The sequence below is a fragment of the Euprymna scolopes genome, chromosome 27 (genome assembly GCF_053919585.1).
Source record: "Euprymna scolopes isolate OS-2025 chromosome 27, ASM5391958v1, whole genome shotgun sequence".
NCBI lineage: Eukaryota > Metazoa > Mollusca > Cephalopoda > Sepiida > Sepiolidae > Euprymna > Euprymna scolopes.
This window is the reverse complement of record NC_136508.1, coordinates 35,412,718-35,432,344: the sequence shown is the minus strand read 5'-3', so window position 1 is coordinate 35,432,344 and position 19,627 is coordinate 35,412,718. Positions and strand designations below refer to the sequence as shown.

The following is a 19,627-nucleotide window of genomic DNA, read 5'->3' as shown; positions in this document are numbered from 1 at the left end:
AGTACTTTTATAAAATGTGGAGTGATGAACTCGTAGCACTGCCCCCCCCATACATACTCCATACTAACCCAACAAGCAACAAAATCCCACCCTTCACTGTCGAGGTCCCGAGATGCCAGAAAGCCTTCTACTCTAATAGTTTCCTCCCTTGGACTGCTGGACTTTATAATTCCCTTCCTGTTTCCTGTTTCCCACCTGCAAAAGTTTAAATGTAATGTGAACAGACACCTCACTGTCTAATTCCCTGCAGTCCATTGTGAGACACGCTCCCAAACGTTCCAAGTGGCAATATGCCTTGTTTAGTGAATGAAAAAAAGTGAAGATAAAATTAAAATACAAAATAGCTTCACTCAGAGAAAGTAATTTTTTTTTTTTTTTTTTTTTTCTCTCCTGTTCTTTGATTTTGTGCTTGCTTAATAAATGTTAATCCATTTTGAGTCAGACTTGACAAAAGCCACCATTCCTGTAAGAGTTAACAAAAGCCAACATGACAAGATTATATTAACCTCTGACTGTTCATTCACGAGATAATGTGGGAGATTAATTTGTCACATGATTTAGTTTTTCATTTTTTTTTTTTTTTTTTTCACTGAAGTGTTTGTAGAAAAAGGACATTTTATATGATTGTTTTGTTTTGCGGCATATCAACCCTTTTGGGATTATTTAATGCTGAATTTGGTAATTTTGGTAAAAGTTTTTATGCCTCAAGTCTTTTATAGCTTTAAATATTTATTCATGGTGTTTGGTTTGCTTGTTTTGTAGAGGAAATTGTTTTTTTCTTTTTCTTACACAGGAACCAGCATTTATGAAGGCCCAGAGGCCACTCGAGAATAAGGGTTAATGGGTATAGATTAGTCAATGTGATTATAGCATAGTAAACATAAGTAGTGGGAATTTTGTAAATTAGGTTACTTAGGAGGACGGTTCATCAAGAACTTGTTTACGTTGAACTTGAAGACAATCAATTGTAGTCAGCTGGAAAGCAAGCAATCAGAAGAGAGTTCCACAGGTGTGCAGTTCTAAGAAAGAAGCTTTGTTCATGGAATCTACATTTAGGTTTAGGCACAGATAAAGAGTGTGGGAAATTATTGAAAATGGTTTTGGCTAAACAAGTGTTTTTTGTGAAAGTTTGGCGAGGGGGGACCATAGATTGAAGCTCAGATGAGCACTTGCCATGAAAATAACAATAAAGCAGAGACAGGCTCACAACAAATTATATAATACAGAGAGAAATAATATGAGAAAGATATGATGGGTGTGTAATGCAAGTCTTAAAGGCAATGTTAGTTCTGATGACCTTTGAGGAACATTAAAGCTAAACAATATAGGCAGATTTGTGCAGAAGGACAGACTTAGTATGATCACATTGAAAGACCAGATGAACAATGTTAGACGTAGAGCAGTTGAGGTAGCAGGATCAGCTGTTAGAAGAAAGCGAAAAATATTATCATAAGAAGTGATGATTGATTTGAGATAAAGAACTGGCTAAGTTAGAAGTCGATTTTTAAAACAGGGTTTGTATAGACTTTCAATGTCTATTTTCAAAGGCTTTTCAAAGTTTTTCAAGGTCTTCTCTAGACAAGATTCAAGTTTTAAAAACAAAATTTGGGATTTGTTTTACAATCCATAGCGATTCGAAAAGTAAGAAATCAAATATACAATAAATAAATATTACCATAGCCAATAAAATTTACAATGCAATCTACCTGCATCATTTTTTGGTGTCGTTAAGTAGTTTTAAATGTTTTTTTGTTTTTTTTTTATCTCAAATATTAACTCTTCACAGCTTTTAATTTCCAATCAAAATGGTTGCTGTCTTGTCCATATTTTGGGGGGCTCGTCCAGCCTAATTTTAAATTATCACAATTTTTTTTTTTTTGTGCGAATTGCACAAGGAACGGAAGTATTTTTTATAGGGGGAGGGTAATTTCATTTATGGCAGTCACCACTACTCCTCTCCGCTTAAAAAATTATAAAATGAAATTATATATGAGAAAAAATAGGCAGAGATTTCAATCTTTATCATGAAACTATCCAAGGCAGTTTTGTGGTAAAGGGACATAACTCTTGCATCTACAATACTATGCAATTTCAGAACAATGTATTCTGATTTTATTATCAATATTTAAAAAATATTTTAATAGTATTTTTATTAATACTTAAAAGATAATTTAATAGTATTTATTTCAATTTTATTTTTAATATTTGGACAAATGCTTACTGGACATAAAGAATACAATTTTCAAGGCCTTTTCAAGAAATTTTGAAGACATTTTCCATATTTTCAAGGATTTTTCAAATCTGTATGAACCCTGTAAAAGCCGTCAACAAAATGTAAAATGGATGTTAAATTGACCGTGATGGACAATACATTTTGTTTATCTCAAGCTGAAACTGATTTCTAAAAACGAATCGATGTAAAAATAAACATCTGTATCTTTGTTGGAGGGAGGGAAAAAAATTGTGTTCAGAGGTCAATGACAAAATGGATACAAAAAAAATGTATAGGATGAGAAAACATGCCTGGCAGTTTTGTTATTCATTCAGAAAACAAAGGAATGGAGGTTTCTTGTTTCAATAAACGCTCGAAATGACAAAGCATTTGAGAATTTCTATAACCATTATTGAAGATAATTCTATGACAGCCAAGTGCAACTTAAATTAATCAATTTAGAATTGAGGAGCATTTCATGAGACAGCACGTACAACAAAGGAAAAAAAAAGCAAACAAAATGGAGCAATGATATTAACGACGTCATACTATCATTAAGGATGTCAATGAACAATGCTTCTACAAGAATCGTTTCTAAAAGAAATTCATGAAAATTTTTGTAGAAAAAAAAAAAAAAATTCAAATACATAATCCTGAACTCATAGTTTGATTAAATTAAGATATTTTCAATCAAAAGAAATATAGGTAATCTAAGCAATTTTCTTTTTTTCTGAGGAAATGATATCCTAAAAATTAAAATAAAACATGGCACGATATTATACTACTCAGATTCGATACACAAAATCTTTATCTACAATTATATAAAAAGACCTTTTTTTGTGTGTGTATGTATGTATGATACGACAGTCACGTTGACACACCGGTTCCCCGCTACATCACTGAAGTTAAGCAACATTGAACCTAATCAGTACTAAATGGGTGACCATTTGGGACTTCCAAGTGCTATATGTGCTCTCTGCTTATCTCTGCATTGTTTCCAGTCGTCCTAGACTTCTCCTTGCCACTGGATTCAAACAGTGCCGATTCAGAAGAGGTGTGGTTAGAGATTGCGCAACCCTTGCCTCACAATTACACACGCAGCTGCCCCTGGGGTATCCTTTGTCTTTTGAGACTGAACGGAGGCATCAGTATGAATGAGAGTGAGAGTTCGTTCACTATAGACTTAGAAATGGCTGGGTTGATTTTTTTTCCCCCTAAATTTCCAGGAAATATACTGTAAAGGTGTGAACTGTATTTATTGTAAACAGTTTTCGTTTAGAACCAATATGCATGCCAACCTTTTATTATTTTCAAATAAACTTTTGATGTGTTAACATTTTTTTTTTCCCCCCTTTATTTTGATTCTTTAAACTACTCTTCTCATCTTGCGTTATTTCCACGTTTCGGTTGATGTAACCTCAGACCTTCTTAAGATGTAGCTTGTCTAACTCTGGAATCTTCACGGAAATGTCGCGAATATAACACTGACTACGAGAACAGTAGTCTGAAGAATCCAATCAATACGAACAATCAATCCTCCTCTCAGTAATTCAACAGCGTAATACCTTTTCTTATTGTTAACAGAAAAAGAATATACAGATGAAAACATTTTTTTAAGATAGCATCACTTTCAAATTCAACATTTTATACACTACACACAATGCTTCAAATAAACTTATAACACCGTTTTAATTATTAAAATAGTTTGAATTTCTAATGAATATTAAAAGTTATAATAAAAAGAATAGAAATAAATAAGAATTTTATTTTCGCTCTTTTTATTATAAACTTTTAATCTATGAGGACAGCACTCACATTTGAGCATTTATTTTTATCTTTTAATAATGTCTTTATGAACATCTTGATAAAATACAGTATGGAAAAGAAAAAAGAGTCCATTAATTCTGTATGATTAGCAACGAACAATACGATTTCAAGCTTAACAAGAATTTTTTTTTTTTTCATGTTAGTCAAATTGTGTTAGATTTTTAAAAAAATTTTTAAATACAAAATTAATTTATTCAAAATGAAATCAAGCACAGGCAAGAATGAAAATTATATTGATAAATTCAGTGGTTCTCAATATTTTTTTTAAATTTTTTTACAAGACGGCACACTATTGAGTTTATTAAATTTTTGCAGCACACCTATCACAAAAAATAATTTCTTTTCTACTCGAAGCCTTTTTGCAATAAAATAAAAATTAAAAAAAAAAAAAAAGATTATGTAAGAGGAATTTTTATTCACATAAATCGACATATCTTCTATTCAATACCTGGTATCGTTTTGATATTGGGTTTAAATTATTCACCTCCGATGTCAATTCCCAATACTTTGAAAAACTCGTGATATTCTGATTAATTTTCCCATCACTAATATAAACCATAAAAAAAAAACAAAAAAACTTACCAATTAGCATACATGAAACTTGTATATTCCAGAACTTCAGCAATTTTAAATTGAGCGGGGCGATTATGATTAAGAAATTAAATGTTTTTATTGAATGAAATGAAATTGAATGGCTTCTATCATCTTGTCACAGCACACCAGTAATTATTCCATGGCACACTGGTTGGGAACCCTGTGATTAATAGTTGATAATTTTTTTGTTTTTAGGTTCCAAACTTCCTGCTTTTATAAATGTGAATTTAAAATACTAAAAAAATTTTTTAAATACTAACCCGAGTCTGGATCACTTGCTAAAGGTGACTTTTCTTCCTTTTTAGTCACTGGTTGGTCATCTTTGGCCGTACAGAGGCCTCCCAACCTGCAACAAAAATAACATCAATCAGAGAGATTCTGAAATTGAAAAATTATATGTACAGAGTGGTATCATTTGATAACAGGAATACAAAAATTGACATTTTCCACAAAATATTAATTCTACAAGTTTTTTTTTTTTTAGTTTCATAAGAAACGAAAATTGTAGAAAAAGCTGAAACCGACTCATAAAAAAGTAACTGTTACTTAATCTGAAAAAAAAAAAAAATTTAATGAAAATTAATTTTATTAACTGGCATTTAATTCAAATAGTGATGTAGAGACTACTGAAGCAAACAGAGTTCGTCATCATGTCAAAACTGGCTTGTCCATGTTAGGGTACCATATTTATATTAATAAAAATTAATAAACAACTTAAGGTGTGTGTATGTGCATGTGTTTTCTTGCTTTTAACGTAATTATTTTATAGATTTGATTATTTTTATGTTTCTGAATTTTTGAGCAAACATTGCTTTTGTAATTGAGGTTCATTTGTTTGACCACATTTATTTGATAAAAATTAAATGGTCGAAAGAATTGATCATAATATATTGAATCAGCTTTAACGTTTGTATCCTTATTTCTATTAGCATGTTTTCTCACTTATCTACTATTCCATAAACTAATTTTCCATTTTGTCAGAAATTTCCATTTTTATTTACTCCCTCAAACATCTTTTTTTTCCCCCCCCTCAATAACACTGCTGATGAATCTGTTAATATTAAGACTCTTTCTAATACCAACTTTTCTCAGTTTATCTTGCAAAGTTATTCTCATAAGTTAACTCACCCCGATTTCGCACGCTTACTTAATTGATAATTTGGATTGTTTGAACAACTGTTCTCATTTTCGATGTTATTTTAACGCTTACGTCAATATTTTTTTTTTTTTTTTTTTTTTTTTTTTACAAAGGAGTCACCACTTATCAAGGCCCGGAGGTCACTCGAGGATAAGGATTACTGAATGTACAATGGTGAAAGGGAACATGTCGCAGTAATCGTTAGTGGAAATTTGGTAAATTGGATTACTTAAGAGGATGCCTCATCAAGAATTTGTTTACGTTGGACTTAAAGACAACCATATTGTAGTCAATTGCAAAGCAGGAAAACGGAACAGATCCATAGGCATGCAGTTCTAAGAAAGAAACTTTGTTGATGGAATCTACGTTTAGGTTTAGGCACAAACAAAGAATGGGGGAAATTGATAGTGGTTTCAACTAGACGAGTGTTTTTCATGAAAGTCAGGACGGGGGACTATAGATTGGAGCTCAGATAAGCGATCTTCTTCAGGTATATCTTGTTGAACTTGTGAATTCATATTTTTTTTAAAACTAATGATTCATCACCTATCAAGGCCAAAATCCATTTGAGGTAAGGCTGGATGAGATGAAGCGATTGTCAGTTCAGAGATGCAGAACCTTATGATAGGACTGAGATGGATTGTTTAGCTGGACTAAATTTGAAAATTTGTGGGGATGGTTCATAACGTAAATCTGTAAAGATTGGATTTGAAGACTACCCTGCTGTAATCCACAGGGAAGTAGTCCTGCTATAAAGTGTTTCACAGATAAAACATTTTTTCCAAAGATTTGTAGAAATTCTGCCCAACGCTAGGCATATAAAGAAAGGGTAGCAAAACGAAATTTTGCTGTGAATATCTCACGAGGAACCAGAGACGAGAAATAACAATAGAGTAGAGAGAGACTAACATCACTTTTGTAAGAAAGGGGGGGGGGTCATAAGGAACAGAAAGTATCTTCCTTTACTAGATTTCAAAGTAGATTTTGAATTTTGTCGAGGTAATGAAGAGTGCTCTGATAAGCTCCTCTCCTGTTCTTCTATTAAAGATACGAGAAGCAAAATCCAAGATGGCTACATACATTAAATATAAACAAAATCACTGAGTATAAAAACTAGTGACGGGAGGATTCTGATACAATTACTGATTTTGATTCATTTTAAATTTCTAAATACAGGTGTTTGGATAGGGGACTATTACAAAATATATATACAGGGTGGTCACTAGAAAAGCAGGAAATTTGAAGGTCAGCTTAGATCATGAATAAAATGAGTGATTGCTATTTTTTGATTGGTGCCGTGTGAGTGTTGTAAAAATAAATTGTTTGATGCTGCAGTGAAATGCACGGACGACATTTTAAATATCTATGAGTATAAGATAACATTTGTCTTTGAAAACCTTTGTAAAAATAAATCGTTGTTTGACAAATTTCCCACTTTTCTAGCGACCACCCTGTGTGTATATATATATATATATGAGCCTAACGTAAAAATACACTTGCGCTTGCGGGAATGACCTATAGATTATAGTTTTATTGGTAGTTTAAAATCAATAAATATGTATCATTAATACGAGCCATGGAAGATTAAGTTTTAAACAAAAGACAAACAAATAAAAATGCTGAAAAGAATCGTTTTTAGCATCAGAAAATAGGCAAAAAATTTCAGATTCCGATACACATAAAAATTAGTATTTTTTATTCCTGATTCCGATTAATCGTCCCAAAACTACTAAAACACACAGGTCATTAATTATTTGATATGAATCCAAAATGGCTATACGATTTTTTTTTTTTTTTTTAAATGACAATAGAAAGAGAAAGAAAAAAAAAGAAAGCTTAACTGGTTAGACATTTTGAATGTGGAATCGGATTGGCTATAAACATCTAGTGCAATCCTGCTATGAACTGCCATGGCTCAGGATGTGAGGCAAACCAGGGAAGAAGAAGTCAGCTCAACCTGCCCGGGGTGAACACCATTGTAACAATATTTTATTATTAACTGTTGCAATAGTTTTGATATAATCAGAGGGTATAATTAAAGAGAATAGGAAGCTTCTTCTTATAGACACTGGCGATAGGAACTGACCAATCAAATAGATCCACGTTCTGCTAGCAACTACTAAATCTGCAATTGCTCCATAAAAATATTGGATATTTTAAAATTATTGCACATATTTTTTTGTGCCCACATAAGAAAGACCTTTGCTTTTTGCCTGCACTATTTTAAAGTCCAAGGCTTGTACAAATCAGTTACCCAGTGAAAACTTCATCTCTAGGGCTCATACAGATTAGCTACCCATCGGAAACTCTTCTGAAATAAAACATGGCTTTCTATTCAAAATTAATCTGATCAGACTGAAAGAGATTTTAATTTCTATGGCCCTAGAGTCGATGGTCGATGACATTAATTCATTCACTCGAATTGATGCGATGTGTACTGATGCTGTGGATTGAAATGTAATGCTACTTAATTGCTAGTGCATTCAGGTGCAGCTGGACTGTAAGTGCTGAATACTTGCAGATGTATTTGCACATTTCAAACCTTTAAAAGTTCAACATTGTTTGCCTCAACGTAGCTGTCCTGCCTCAACGTAGCTGTCCTGCATTAACTACAAAACTGTAATGGAGATCATCCAGAAGATAAAGCTTTTTAAAGTCAATAAAAAAAATCTTCCTAAAGTTATGGGCATTAATCATCAATTTAAACTAGTTCTTTTTTTCTTTCGAATGTGAGGGAGAAAAGGAGTAAGGACTGTAGACATAAGATTTATCTTTATTTTCCTAAGAAGCCAAAAGAGTGCAGAACTGTTCTGATCAGGAAATTAATTTTACCAATTCAGGAATGGGTGTGCAAATTATATCTATACTCCTTTAAATTTTTTTTTTTTTTTTTTCTGTATATTCATATTAAAAATCCTTTTTCTATTTATTTAAATAAAAAAGAAAACAAAATACAATTTTGTTATATATAGTTATGCGTAACACAATAGCTATTGGTTCATGTTTTAATTTTTAACCTTGCAGTAAACATGTTTTCATAGCTCAGATATTTAAGGGAAATCGTTTTGGTTTCAATTCTTGGTGGTAATGCACAAGTTTTTTTTTGTTTTTTAAATCATTAATATATATGCTGTCCAATATAATAAATACGAAATTTGCTTAAATCAAAATATCATATTTAAGCATATTTTACAACCGAGTAATGCCAGGCAACCTGCTAGTATATAAATAAATAGATGACAAAACAGTTATATTCCAAATTCCAAGATGTTATTCATCTTACTATTTATTTATTTCAACATGTTAAAACGTCCATTTATTTTACAACACCTGTTCCGTAGAGCAGAAACAATCAGATTATTATGTCAATTTTGAATATTTTCTGCACTGACTCGTCAGAAAAATAGAAACTTTTGAACTTTAAAAAGAAAAAACTTGTGCATGATCACATAAATCCGAATAATAGTTGCATCGTATGTTACGATATTAAAGCCATATTTGATTTAATAATATCATTGTTTCTGTGTTACAGAACAAGTGCCGTAAATATACATTTTGACATGCTGAAATAAATGGTAAGATGAATAACATCTTGAAATATAGCTGTTTTGTCATCTATTTGTATATGCTCTACAGTTAAATTTAACATATCGAGCTTCATAAATAAAAGGAAGAGTATTAATAAAGGGTAAAATATAATTGAAAAGGCATATTTTTCACATAAATATATAACATTTTTAATATATAGATCACATCAAATGTAAGGTAATTAAATTCTCTCAAAATCACAAAAATCAGTTATTTGCAACATACAGTTGTTTCAGTCCACTATTAAGATATCTGTAATGTTCAAAATATATGAGACATTTTATTTTTCAATGAGAACATCCTCAGCGTTCCTAAAAAAAAGTAGGTAACTTTCCAGATAGTGAAAAGACCGTGTCATATTTCATATTCATATTTTTTTTTTTTTTATTATATAAATGATCTTACATTGTTATTTTCACGGTAGGGTTGCGAGAGTATCAGAAAACAATTTGGAACTTTCAAAAAAGCAATATAAAATAGGGTTCAAAATAGAAAAATCAAAGTTGTCCTCAACGGTCGTACATCTAAACAATATGACATAAATGCAGGAGTACCTCAGGGATCTATCCTTGGACCTCTATTATTCCTGATATTCATAAATGACCTCCCTGATAAAATTTTTTCTGAGATGGGTATATTTGCTGATGACACCACTCTCTATAACAGATATGAGGGGAAAATAAATGAACACATATCCAAGGAAATGGCAGAAACACTAGAGAATGACCTCCAATTTGTAGTGGAATGGGGACAAAAATGGTTGGTCACGTTCAATGCTGCTAAGACTAAGCTTGTTTCCTTCAATAACTACAAGAAACCTTCTTTACCACCAATAGCAATGGCCAAGAACACATTGCCTGAAAGTACTTCTTTTAAACTCCTCGGCCTAACGTTTACAGGGAATATGAACTGGAATAGATACATTGAGAGCATTGCCAAGGCTGCTGCAAAGAAGGTTGGCTCCCTCTACCGTGCTAGAAAACTACTTATGCCTGACAGTACCCTATACCTCTATAAGGCCACCATTCGCCCATGTATGGAGTACTGTTGTCACATCTGGGCTGGTGCATCTGCTGCTTGTCTCTCACTCCTGGACAGGGTTCAAAAGAGAGTCGCCAACCTGATAGGTCCTGAACTGTCATCTAGGCTTCAACCTCTGTCCCATCGACGAGATGTTGCATCCCTCTGTCTGTTCTACAAATACTTTAATGGTGAATGCTCTGACGAACTGCAAACACTTGTACCTCCCCGACGTAATTACCCTCGACAAACCCGACAAGCTACTAAGTCTCATCCCTTTACTGTAGAGATCCCTAAGTGCAAGAAAGCCTTTTACTCCAATAGTTTCTTCCCCAGAACTGCGGGTCTTTGGAACTCCCTTCCGGGATTCTGCTTTCCCAACTGCACTGATATGCAGAAGTTCAAGGGTAATGTTAACAAACATCTTTCTACTCATCTCCCTTCATAATGACCCCACTAATTAAGTCCCTGATAGTAGCCCCCTGCTTCAAAGTGGCACTGTGCCTTGTTTGGGGTGAAAATTGAATTAAAAAAAAAAAATGATCACTCAGAAATTGTTTTGTTTCATGGCATATCAACTCTTTTTCGATTATTTATACCAAATCTAGTAATTTTGAAAAAAGGGTATGTGCTTTAAGTTCTTTACATCTTCAAATATTCATTCAGTGTTTAATTTGGTTGTTTATTTTGTTTTTGGCTTTGCAGAACATGACTGAGTTTTGGAAAGACAAAAGAAAATAAAACAATAACAATACTTGGTACATTTAAGTCAGGAAGCCGATATCTTCAGACAGTCTGATTTGGTAGCACCAAACCCTAGAGTTCAGTAACTTTTCATATATATATAAGTTTAAAGAAGAAAAAAAATAATAATAATGAACAAATTTAGCCCAATCTCAAATTTATTTCAACCTGAAAGGACCTTATCAAATGAAAAGAGCTAGTTTGGGTTTAGCATTTTTTTTTTTTTTACCCCAAACAAGACACACTGTCACTGGGGCTACTATCAGGAGCAACAACTACTGGAGCACTATGTTGGGATTTGGGCAGCAAGATGTCGGTTCACGTTACACTTGAACTTCTGCACGTCAGTACAGTTGGGGAAGCAGGGACCTGGAATGGAATTCCAGAGTCTAGCGGTTCTGGGAAAGAAACTACTGGAGTAGAAAGATCTTTTAAATCTAGGGATCTCTACTGTGTGGGAGCGGGATTTAGTTGCCTGTCGGGTTTGTCGAGGGTGTCTATGTCCTGGGGGTACAATGACTGCAACAATTGAATAAATTTACAACCGTTTTGTATGAAAAAAATTCTTTCCCTTCATCCCTCTTTTTCTATTTTTCTCTCTCCTCTAAATTTTCCCTTCTCCCCCCCCCTCTTTTTTTTTTTTTTTTAATAAATTACAAAACGGTTGTAAATTGTTCAATTATTCCAGTGGGACGCTAAATTCTAGACTAGATCTTAACTGATAAAACCCTCTCGGGTTGAAATAAATTTATAATTAAATCAGGCTAAGTTTGTTGATAGTTTTTTTTTTCTTTTAACTTTTATTTATACTGTCATGCATTGAGCTCTTCCACGTAAGATTTCCTACAGAAAGTGCTCCATCCCTTAGGGATTAACATATATATATAATAGGAAATATTTAGTTGCAGATGCAAGTGAACGAAAATGGGTATCAACAGAAAAAAAAAAAAAGTCATTCCAACAGATGGCCATCAAAATGCAGAGTGAAGACCTTCAGGAATGGAAGCAGTCAGTAGCACACCAGTAACAACAGCCCCACCAAACTAACAGCTCCCAGATGTCACAGGGTCTTGGAAAGTTGCTATGACAACTTTCTGGCAGCCAGTGTAACCAGACACTAGAGCACAAGTGTAAGCTGCTGCTTCCTCCTCCATGTAAAAAAAAAAAAAAAAAAAAATTTACAGCCGATGATGAGGAGATGGAGACATTTCACTCTACTGACTTAGATTTTAATGAGTAAGCATACACTAAAATAGCAAGTAATGTTTTGACTTGATACTACCACTGGTACACTAGTATCATACATATATATATATATATTATATATATATATACACACACACACACACTTTTAAAAATACTTTCCATATGTGTGTGTGTGTGTATATATATATATATATATATATATATACATACACACACACACATCTTCATTACACTGACGAAGATCAGACGTACATTCGAAAACACTATTATCTTAAAAAATAAGTTTTTTTCACAACTACATTTTTTTAATACAAATTCCTACACGTCATCAAATAGAGAAAAGATATACACATTTCGTATTGATTTTTATATATATACTAGCAAAAGGTTTGACTGGGTTCAAAAACAGCCTACAGAAAATAGACTGATTTATGAAAGTATGATAGGTTATGAAAAGGAAGGGTTGTAAATTTGGGTTAAATTTGGAGGTATCAAAAACAAAGCAAAATATGATGAAAGTAAAAATAAAATAGATAAACCCCATCATTTATTATACCATACCTGTTCACACTGAAACACTTATCACAATATTCTGTGGATTTATATTAAAAAGACCTTGTTAAACTTTGTGACATATTTCCATTCTATGGCGGTCAGGTGCGAACGAACACCCCATAATTTTATTATACCATATTTCTTCAAACAAACATAATTATCAAAGTACTAGCAGGGGTGCCCAGCGTTGCTCGGGTGTTTGGAGGTGTATGCTGAGCAAAAAAAGCAAAAAAAACAAAAAAAAATGGTTAATTTTTTAAAACTTTGACCCCTATTATGACTCCTTAAAATTTATTGTTTCGGGCTCAAATCACTTTATTAAGTTAGATCCATGTTCAAGGAACCTATATCTAAAATTTCAAGTGTCTAGACCCAAAATTGTCGGAGGAGTTTGGTAGAGTTCTTAAGGTCAAATCGTTGAAATTTGACCCCTTAACAGCCAAATTTCTGGCTGACACCCGTCACATCGATTTTCCCAAATCTCAGTACCCGGTATTTCAAATTTCGAGTCTATAGACTAAAAATTGACAGAGTTATTGCGTAGGGAAATGTACACAGACAGACAGACACGTTCACTTTTATAGATATATAGATACTTACGCAGATAGATATGAAAAGTCTTTAAAGTTTGTGGCTATTTACATTCTATTGAGGCCAGGCGCGAACGCAGACCCCCACAATTTTATTATACCATCCCTATTTAAGTTAAAACATAAATATCAAAGTATTCTTATGTACATCTATATCAAAAACATTTGTAAACGTTTTTTTTTTTACTTTTTAAATTTTTTATTTCCATACTTTGTGGACCAGGCACGAACGCAGACCCCACAATTTTGATGAACCACCGTTCTGCCAGATCAAACATACCCATTCCTGTGTCTAGATACATCTTCTATCATAATATGTAATCAGTTTTTTAAAATAGTCAACCATATAGGAGCCTATTCGTGACCACACAGACACAGAAATTCAGCTTTATATTATAAAAGATTTATATATATATATATATATATATATATATATATATATATAAGTATGACTACTTCATTTAATCACATAAATTAATATACGAAAGTATAATTTTATGCGTAAACTAAGTATTTTACTTCAACAGTACTCAATACATAGGTAGAGCTAGGTAGTTAGTTAGAAAAATATATATGGCAATTAAGCTACACAGAATATTCCGGGTTTCATCCACACTAGGATTTATAAGCATAAGCCTGACGAATCCTAGTGTGGATGAAACGTGGAATATTCTGCGTAGCTTAATTGTCATATATATTTTTCTAACTTACTACTATATATAATAAAACAGTAGGTGTAGGTATCTATTTGTGAGTTCATCAACGTATTGTCTTCATTTTAAAAGACTTTTCCAGGATGATTGATTTTAAGAAAGTAACTTAAAAACACAATTGTATTACTTGAAAATACCTGATGTGTATGCGATATGAAAAATAGTTTTTGTAAATTTAAATTTAAGTCGTATTTTTATTCCCATTATGTTTGAGTATAATTTCCATTTTTTTATTATTCATATATGTGTATATGTGTGTGTGTGTGTGCGTATATACAAGAAAATATTTTAATAATAAGAATGAGATTGCTAAAAATAACAGATGCCCAAGCAGGCATAATAAATAAAAACATGAAATCTAACAATTAGCAAAGTAATCTTGGCAAGCAATATAATAATAAGCAGTAATTTGCTCTCAGCACAATGGATTGCAAACAAAGCAAGAAGCAAAGCAATTCACATTATTACATTGACCAGTTTACACTGTTTATAGAGAAATACTCACAATAGCAAATAATATTGTCATGTGAAGATCAGTAACAAGAATTATTGTTGTAGCCGTTAAAGTGTATAAATACTACATTAGTTTTTTTTTTTTTTTACTTGAGAAGGGGGTTCACTGCTTATCAAGGTCCAGAGGCCACTCTTTGATAAGGGCTATTAATAAGTGTCATGAAGATGACGAGAAAATGTTCATGGAATTTTTGCTTAGTTTTAGACACAAATAGAGAATAAGGGAAATTGTGGACATTGTTGTAGCTAGACAAGTGCTCGAGAACATTTTTAAAAGACAAGGGCATCAATTCAAGCACATTGGATTTTGAATACTTGCCATGAAAATAACCATGGACAGACTCACAACATCTCTTCAATGAGAAAGAGAAAGTAGGCAGGTGAAAAGATCCTCATCCACTAGATTTTGAAGACGATTTTGTACCCTGTCAAGGCAGGAAATGGTAATCTTAGCAGTTCTTCCCCTGATGTAGCATATATATCGTGTGAATGTAACTTTGATAATCATACACTGAATTTTTATTTATTTATTTTATTTTTTAATGAAAATCGCTCCAGACAAGGCATGAAGCCACTTGATGTAAGAAGTTAAAAAATTTACCATTTCAAGGTCATGTTATATGGATAGATTCCGACCCAGAAAACAGCAATTCTCCCCGCTTTGTCAGAAACATTGCTCATGGAATACAAGAACTAAAGGGCAAAATAAGAGAAACAAAGAGTTACAAGGTCGTCAAAAGTCAATCCAAAGTCCACTTTCAACTCTCCTTAATTTATATATATTTATTCAAATGAAAAATTTAATAGTATAAAGTAAAACAAAATTTAAAAAAATAATTAATGAAATTAAATCCAACACAAGTACTTTATCCATTACGCCACTGATTCTTGCAGAACATTGTGAAAACAACACTCAAGATGAGAACAGTAAACCGAATACAAAATCATTTTATTTTTTCGTTTTTATGTGCGTGAATGTTTTAAACTTGTACAAAAAAAAATTTAATTGACATTTGACAACTAAATATTTTCGTTTACTAGCCAAATAGAAAAGCTACTAGACAAACCCATGATTTTTGGAATATGACATTTTCATTCCATGACAAGTACGTACGTCATAAAGATTTTTCTGTATTTTTTTTATAAGCGAAATCTATATATATATAAAAGCGAAAATGTGTGTATGTATGTGTGTATGTATGTATGTGTGTATGTATATGTGTTTGATGTCTCGCAAAAACTTGACAGAGGCGACAGATTTTCACGAGATTGGTATCATTTTGCAGCCCGGCATCTTGGACGACAAATATCGAAAAATTGGCCAAAAACATTAATTCCTTCACCCTAAACTGGGCCCTTTTCTACAAGGAGGGGTGCGAAAAAAATCGTTCCTTCATTTTCTCACCTCCTGCTACTACGACAATGACATCATGTTTGACCTAGAAAACATTGACGTTAGTTTAAACCACCTGCAAGTGTTTTTAAAGGTTTAATTTTATCTGTTCTCAATTGTATGTCTCTTTGGCGTAGGGGTAACGTGTCAGGCTTTTTTTCCTGCCTTAGCCACGATGTTCGGGTTTAAGCCGGTCTTCCTACCTAAACTTTTTTTCCTTTTTTACACCTTTTTTTTTTTCCTTTTTGCTTTGTTTTGGTTTTTCAAATTTTTTTTAACATCGTGTTTTTTTTATAATATTAAAACAGGGTCACTCTCTCCGACATACACACCTCCAAACACCCAGGCAATGCCAGGTACCCCTGCTAGTCTATATATATATATATAAAAGCGAAAATGTGTATGTGTATGTATGTTCACTTTTTGTGTATGTCCAAGAAAGGCTTTTTTTCCGAGAAGCGATCGGTCGACTCACTTCTTAAAACTTTATATCACGCCTAAATGATAATATCTACGAGTTAACAACCGGAGTCGCCTGTCTATTTAATTTGCCCGACTTTCAAGAGATAAATATTCAAGATTTTTCAATCGCCGCATGTGCATTTAGCTTTTTCATATAAAAAAAAAAAGAAGCAAACAGACTCGCGGTAAATAAAACACTGTCCCGCACTCAAAGTTTCCGTAATTAACTCGTCAAAAATGGGCACCTGCCGTTAAACGTTGCACTTTTTTTTCACACTTTATTATTTTCCAACTGCGCGTCAAGGCTTTGGGTTTTTTTTAAAACAAACACTCGGCCAACGATTTTTGTTTTCATTTACCCAAAAAAACACACACCTCGGTACCCCCGGCTAGTCTAATATAAATCTCGTCGCCTCACAACTTCTTAAAACTTTTTATATCGCGCCTAAATGATAATATCTACGAGTTAACAACCTGGGTCGCCTGTCTATTTAATTTGCCCGACTTATATATAATCTATATATATAAAAGGCAAAATGTGTGTATCCATTTTGTGTATGTCTCGCAATGGCTTCTTTCGCACACACTCCCGGGTTCGTTACGATCGCTTACAACTGTTTATATAGGTCCTATATAATAATATCTAGGATTTAGGAAATCGCGTAGCGTATAGATTTATTTACATCGACTTTTACAAAATTATTGCTATTTTGGCTTCTCGCGTGTTGATTGGGCTTTTTCGTATAAAAAGGGAAACTAATTCAAAGTTAACAACGAACAACGTTCTCGGCATCGCGCCGGGAAAGCAATCAGATTTGATCAATGTGGGGACAAAGTCCTCTTATATCAGAAAGTTGCTAATCAGTCTGGAAAATATGTTGGGGGAAAAAAATATGTCGGGGGAAAAAAAATATGTCGGGGGGAAAAAAATATGTCGGGGGGAAAAAAATATGTCGGGGGAAAAAAATATGTCGGGGGAAAAAAATATGTCGGGGGAAAAAAATATGTCGGGGAAAAAAATATGTCGGGGAAAAAAATATGTCGGGGAAAAAAATATGCTGGGGAAAAAAATATGCTGGGGAAAAAAATATGCGGGGGAAAAAAATATGCTGGGGGAAAAAAATATGCTGGGGGAAAAAAATATGCTGGGGGAAAAAAATATGCTGGGGGAAAAAAATATGCTGGGGAAAAAAATATGTTGGGGAAAAAAATATGTTGGGGAAAAAAATATGCTGGGGAAAAAAATATGCTGGGGAAAAAAAACAGTCAAACCCAAGTTAACTGTTCTATTTGACCTCAATAATTAGGTCAAATAGAAGCAACAGAGTTAACTTTTATTGCTGCCACCTGTCAATAGTTAAATAAATAAATTCAAACATGTTCCTTTGTATGTTGTGGTAGGCCAGTGGTTAGCGTCGCACGGTTTTTTTCTTTTTTTAACACTTTAATTTCCAACTTTGCCTCAAGGTTTCGATCCTCATACTCACCTACCAAAGCTTTTTTTTTTATTTTACCCCCCCCCCCCCCGGGAGTTTGGATTTACCCAAAACCATACACACCTCAAAACACCCGGGCATCGCCGGGTACCCCCCACTAGTAAATATATAAATAATATATAGATAAATATTCAACATTTTTCGATCGCCGCATATGCATTAAGCTTTTTCGTATAATAATAAAAGCGAAACGGAGCTTAAGACATTGTTCCCGTTGCAAACGCCAAAAACGTCCAAAAGCAATCAGCTTTGATCAATATGGAGTCTCTCCTTATATCAGACAATTGCTATTCAATTTTGACAATCCCCTTGTTATGGGGAGCTGGTTCCCTTCCTCAACATCTTGGGGAAACAAAACAATAAAAAAAAGCATTCCAGCAGTAACTAAAATACTACCCCGCAGTCAAAGTTGACCTCATTAAGTCATTAAAACGTGCACCTGCCAATTCTAAATAATTAAATAAATTCAAACGTGTTTCCGTTAGTATTTCGCGGTGGCCCAATGGTTAACGTCGCACATTTTTTTTTTTCACACTTTAATTTCCAACTTTGCCTTGAGGGTTTGGGTTCGATCCTTCATACTTACCTACCAAAACTTTTTTTATTATTATAATCCCCCTCTCGACACAAACACCCAGGTGACAACACACACCTCCAAACACCCGTGCAACGCCAGGTACCCTCGCTAGTTTATTATATAAATCTCAAAAGTCTGTTGGTATGCATGTATGTTTGTATGTCTGCCAAAAACTTTTCTCTGCAGCATCGGACCGGGTCGAAACCAGTACCATTTGAAAGAGTAACATCTCGGACAAATAATATGTGAAAATTAGAAAACACGGTCAATTATTACCTATAGAAATAGATATTTGAAACAAAGGAGGGTCGGAAAAAATTGTTCCTTTTTAAACGACCTTGACAAGTACACATGCACGTGTGGTGTCCTTTCTTTCATTGGTTAAAAAAAATAAAAATAAAAAACTATGTTAGTTCGCTGACGACATCATGGAGCAATGGATATCAAGGCCGCGTCATAACCTCCTGATTTCACGTTCGCGCTGACATAACGGATACCTTTTTTTTTGTTTTGTTTTAACAGGGTTGTTTTTCTGAGTTTTTTAAAAGTTTTAACATTTAAACAGGGTTATTTAGGTGATTTTTTCTTCATTCACTTCTTTATTTTTCTGTTTTTTATCCCCTTTATTTTTCCATGCTCTTTTTTTTTTTTACGCCTTGCCCTTGCTCAATATCCTTACTACACCACCTCTCCAAACTCAGGCAATGCCGGGTACTCCTGCTAGTTCTAGATAAGGACCGAATTTCATGTTAAGACTTGTCGGTATAAACATTCTCCAGATGTTTTTTTTTTTAGACAACCTTCATTAAAATAAAAAGGGTATATTGTTCTATTAAATCTTTTATTGTTTAAATCATTTGACTTTGCTGGTTTTACTTTTAAAAAAATAAAGATTGAAAAGACATTTTTTACTCAGTAATGAGCTTTGGAAGATTGTCAGTGAAAAAACACACTCATAAAAAGCGTTTTATTATTTCTAGTTGTCATTGGGGGGGGGGG

The 19,627-nt window shown here is 33.2% G+C and overlaps 1 protein-coding gene across 27 annotated transcripts in view; it reads right to left on the bottom strand.

Moving 5' to 3' along the window:
• LOC145248812 (rho guanine nucleotide exchange factor 11-like) overlaps nucleotides 1-19,627 on the bottom strand; it is a 609,361-nt gene that overhangs the window by 456,189 nt on the left and 133,545 nt on the right. For all 27 annotated transcript variants that reach the window (XM_080110472.1, XM_080110474.1, XM_080110473.1 and 24 more), the window contains one exon: nucleotides 4,894-4,979. In XM_080110472.1, the coding sequence (XP_079966598.1) occupies nucleotides 4,894-4,979 (86 nt within the window). The remainder of the gene's footprint in view (nucleotides 1-4,893; nucleotides 4,980-19,627) is intronic.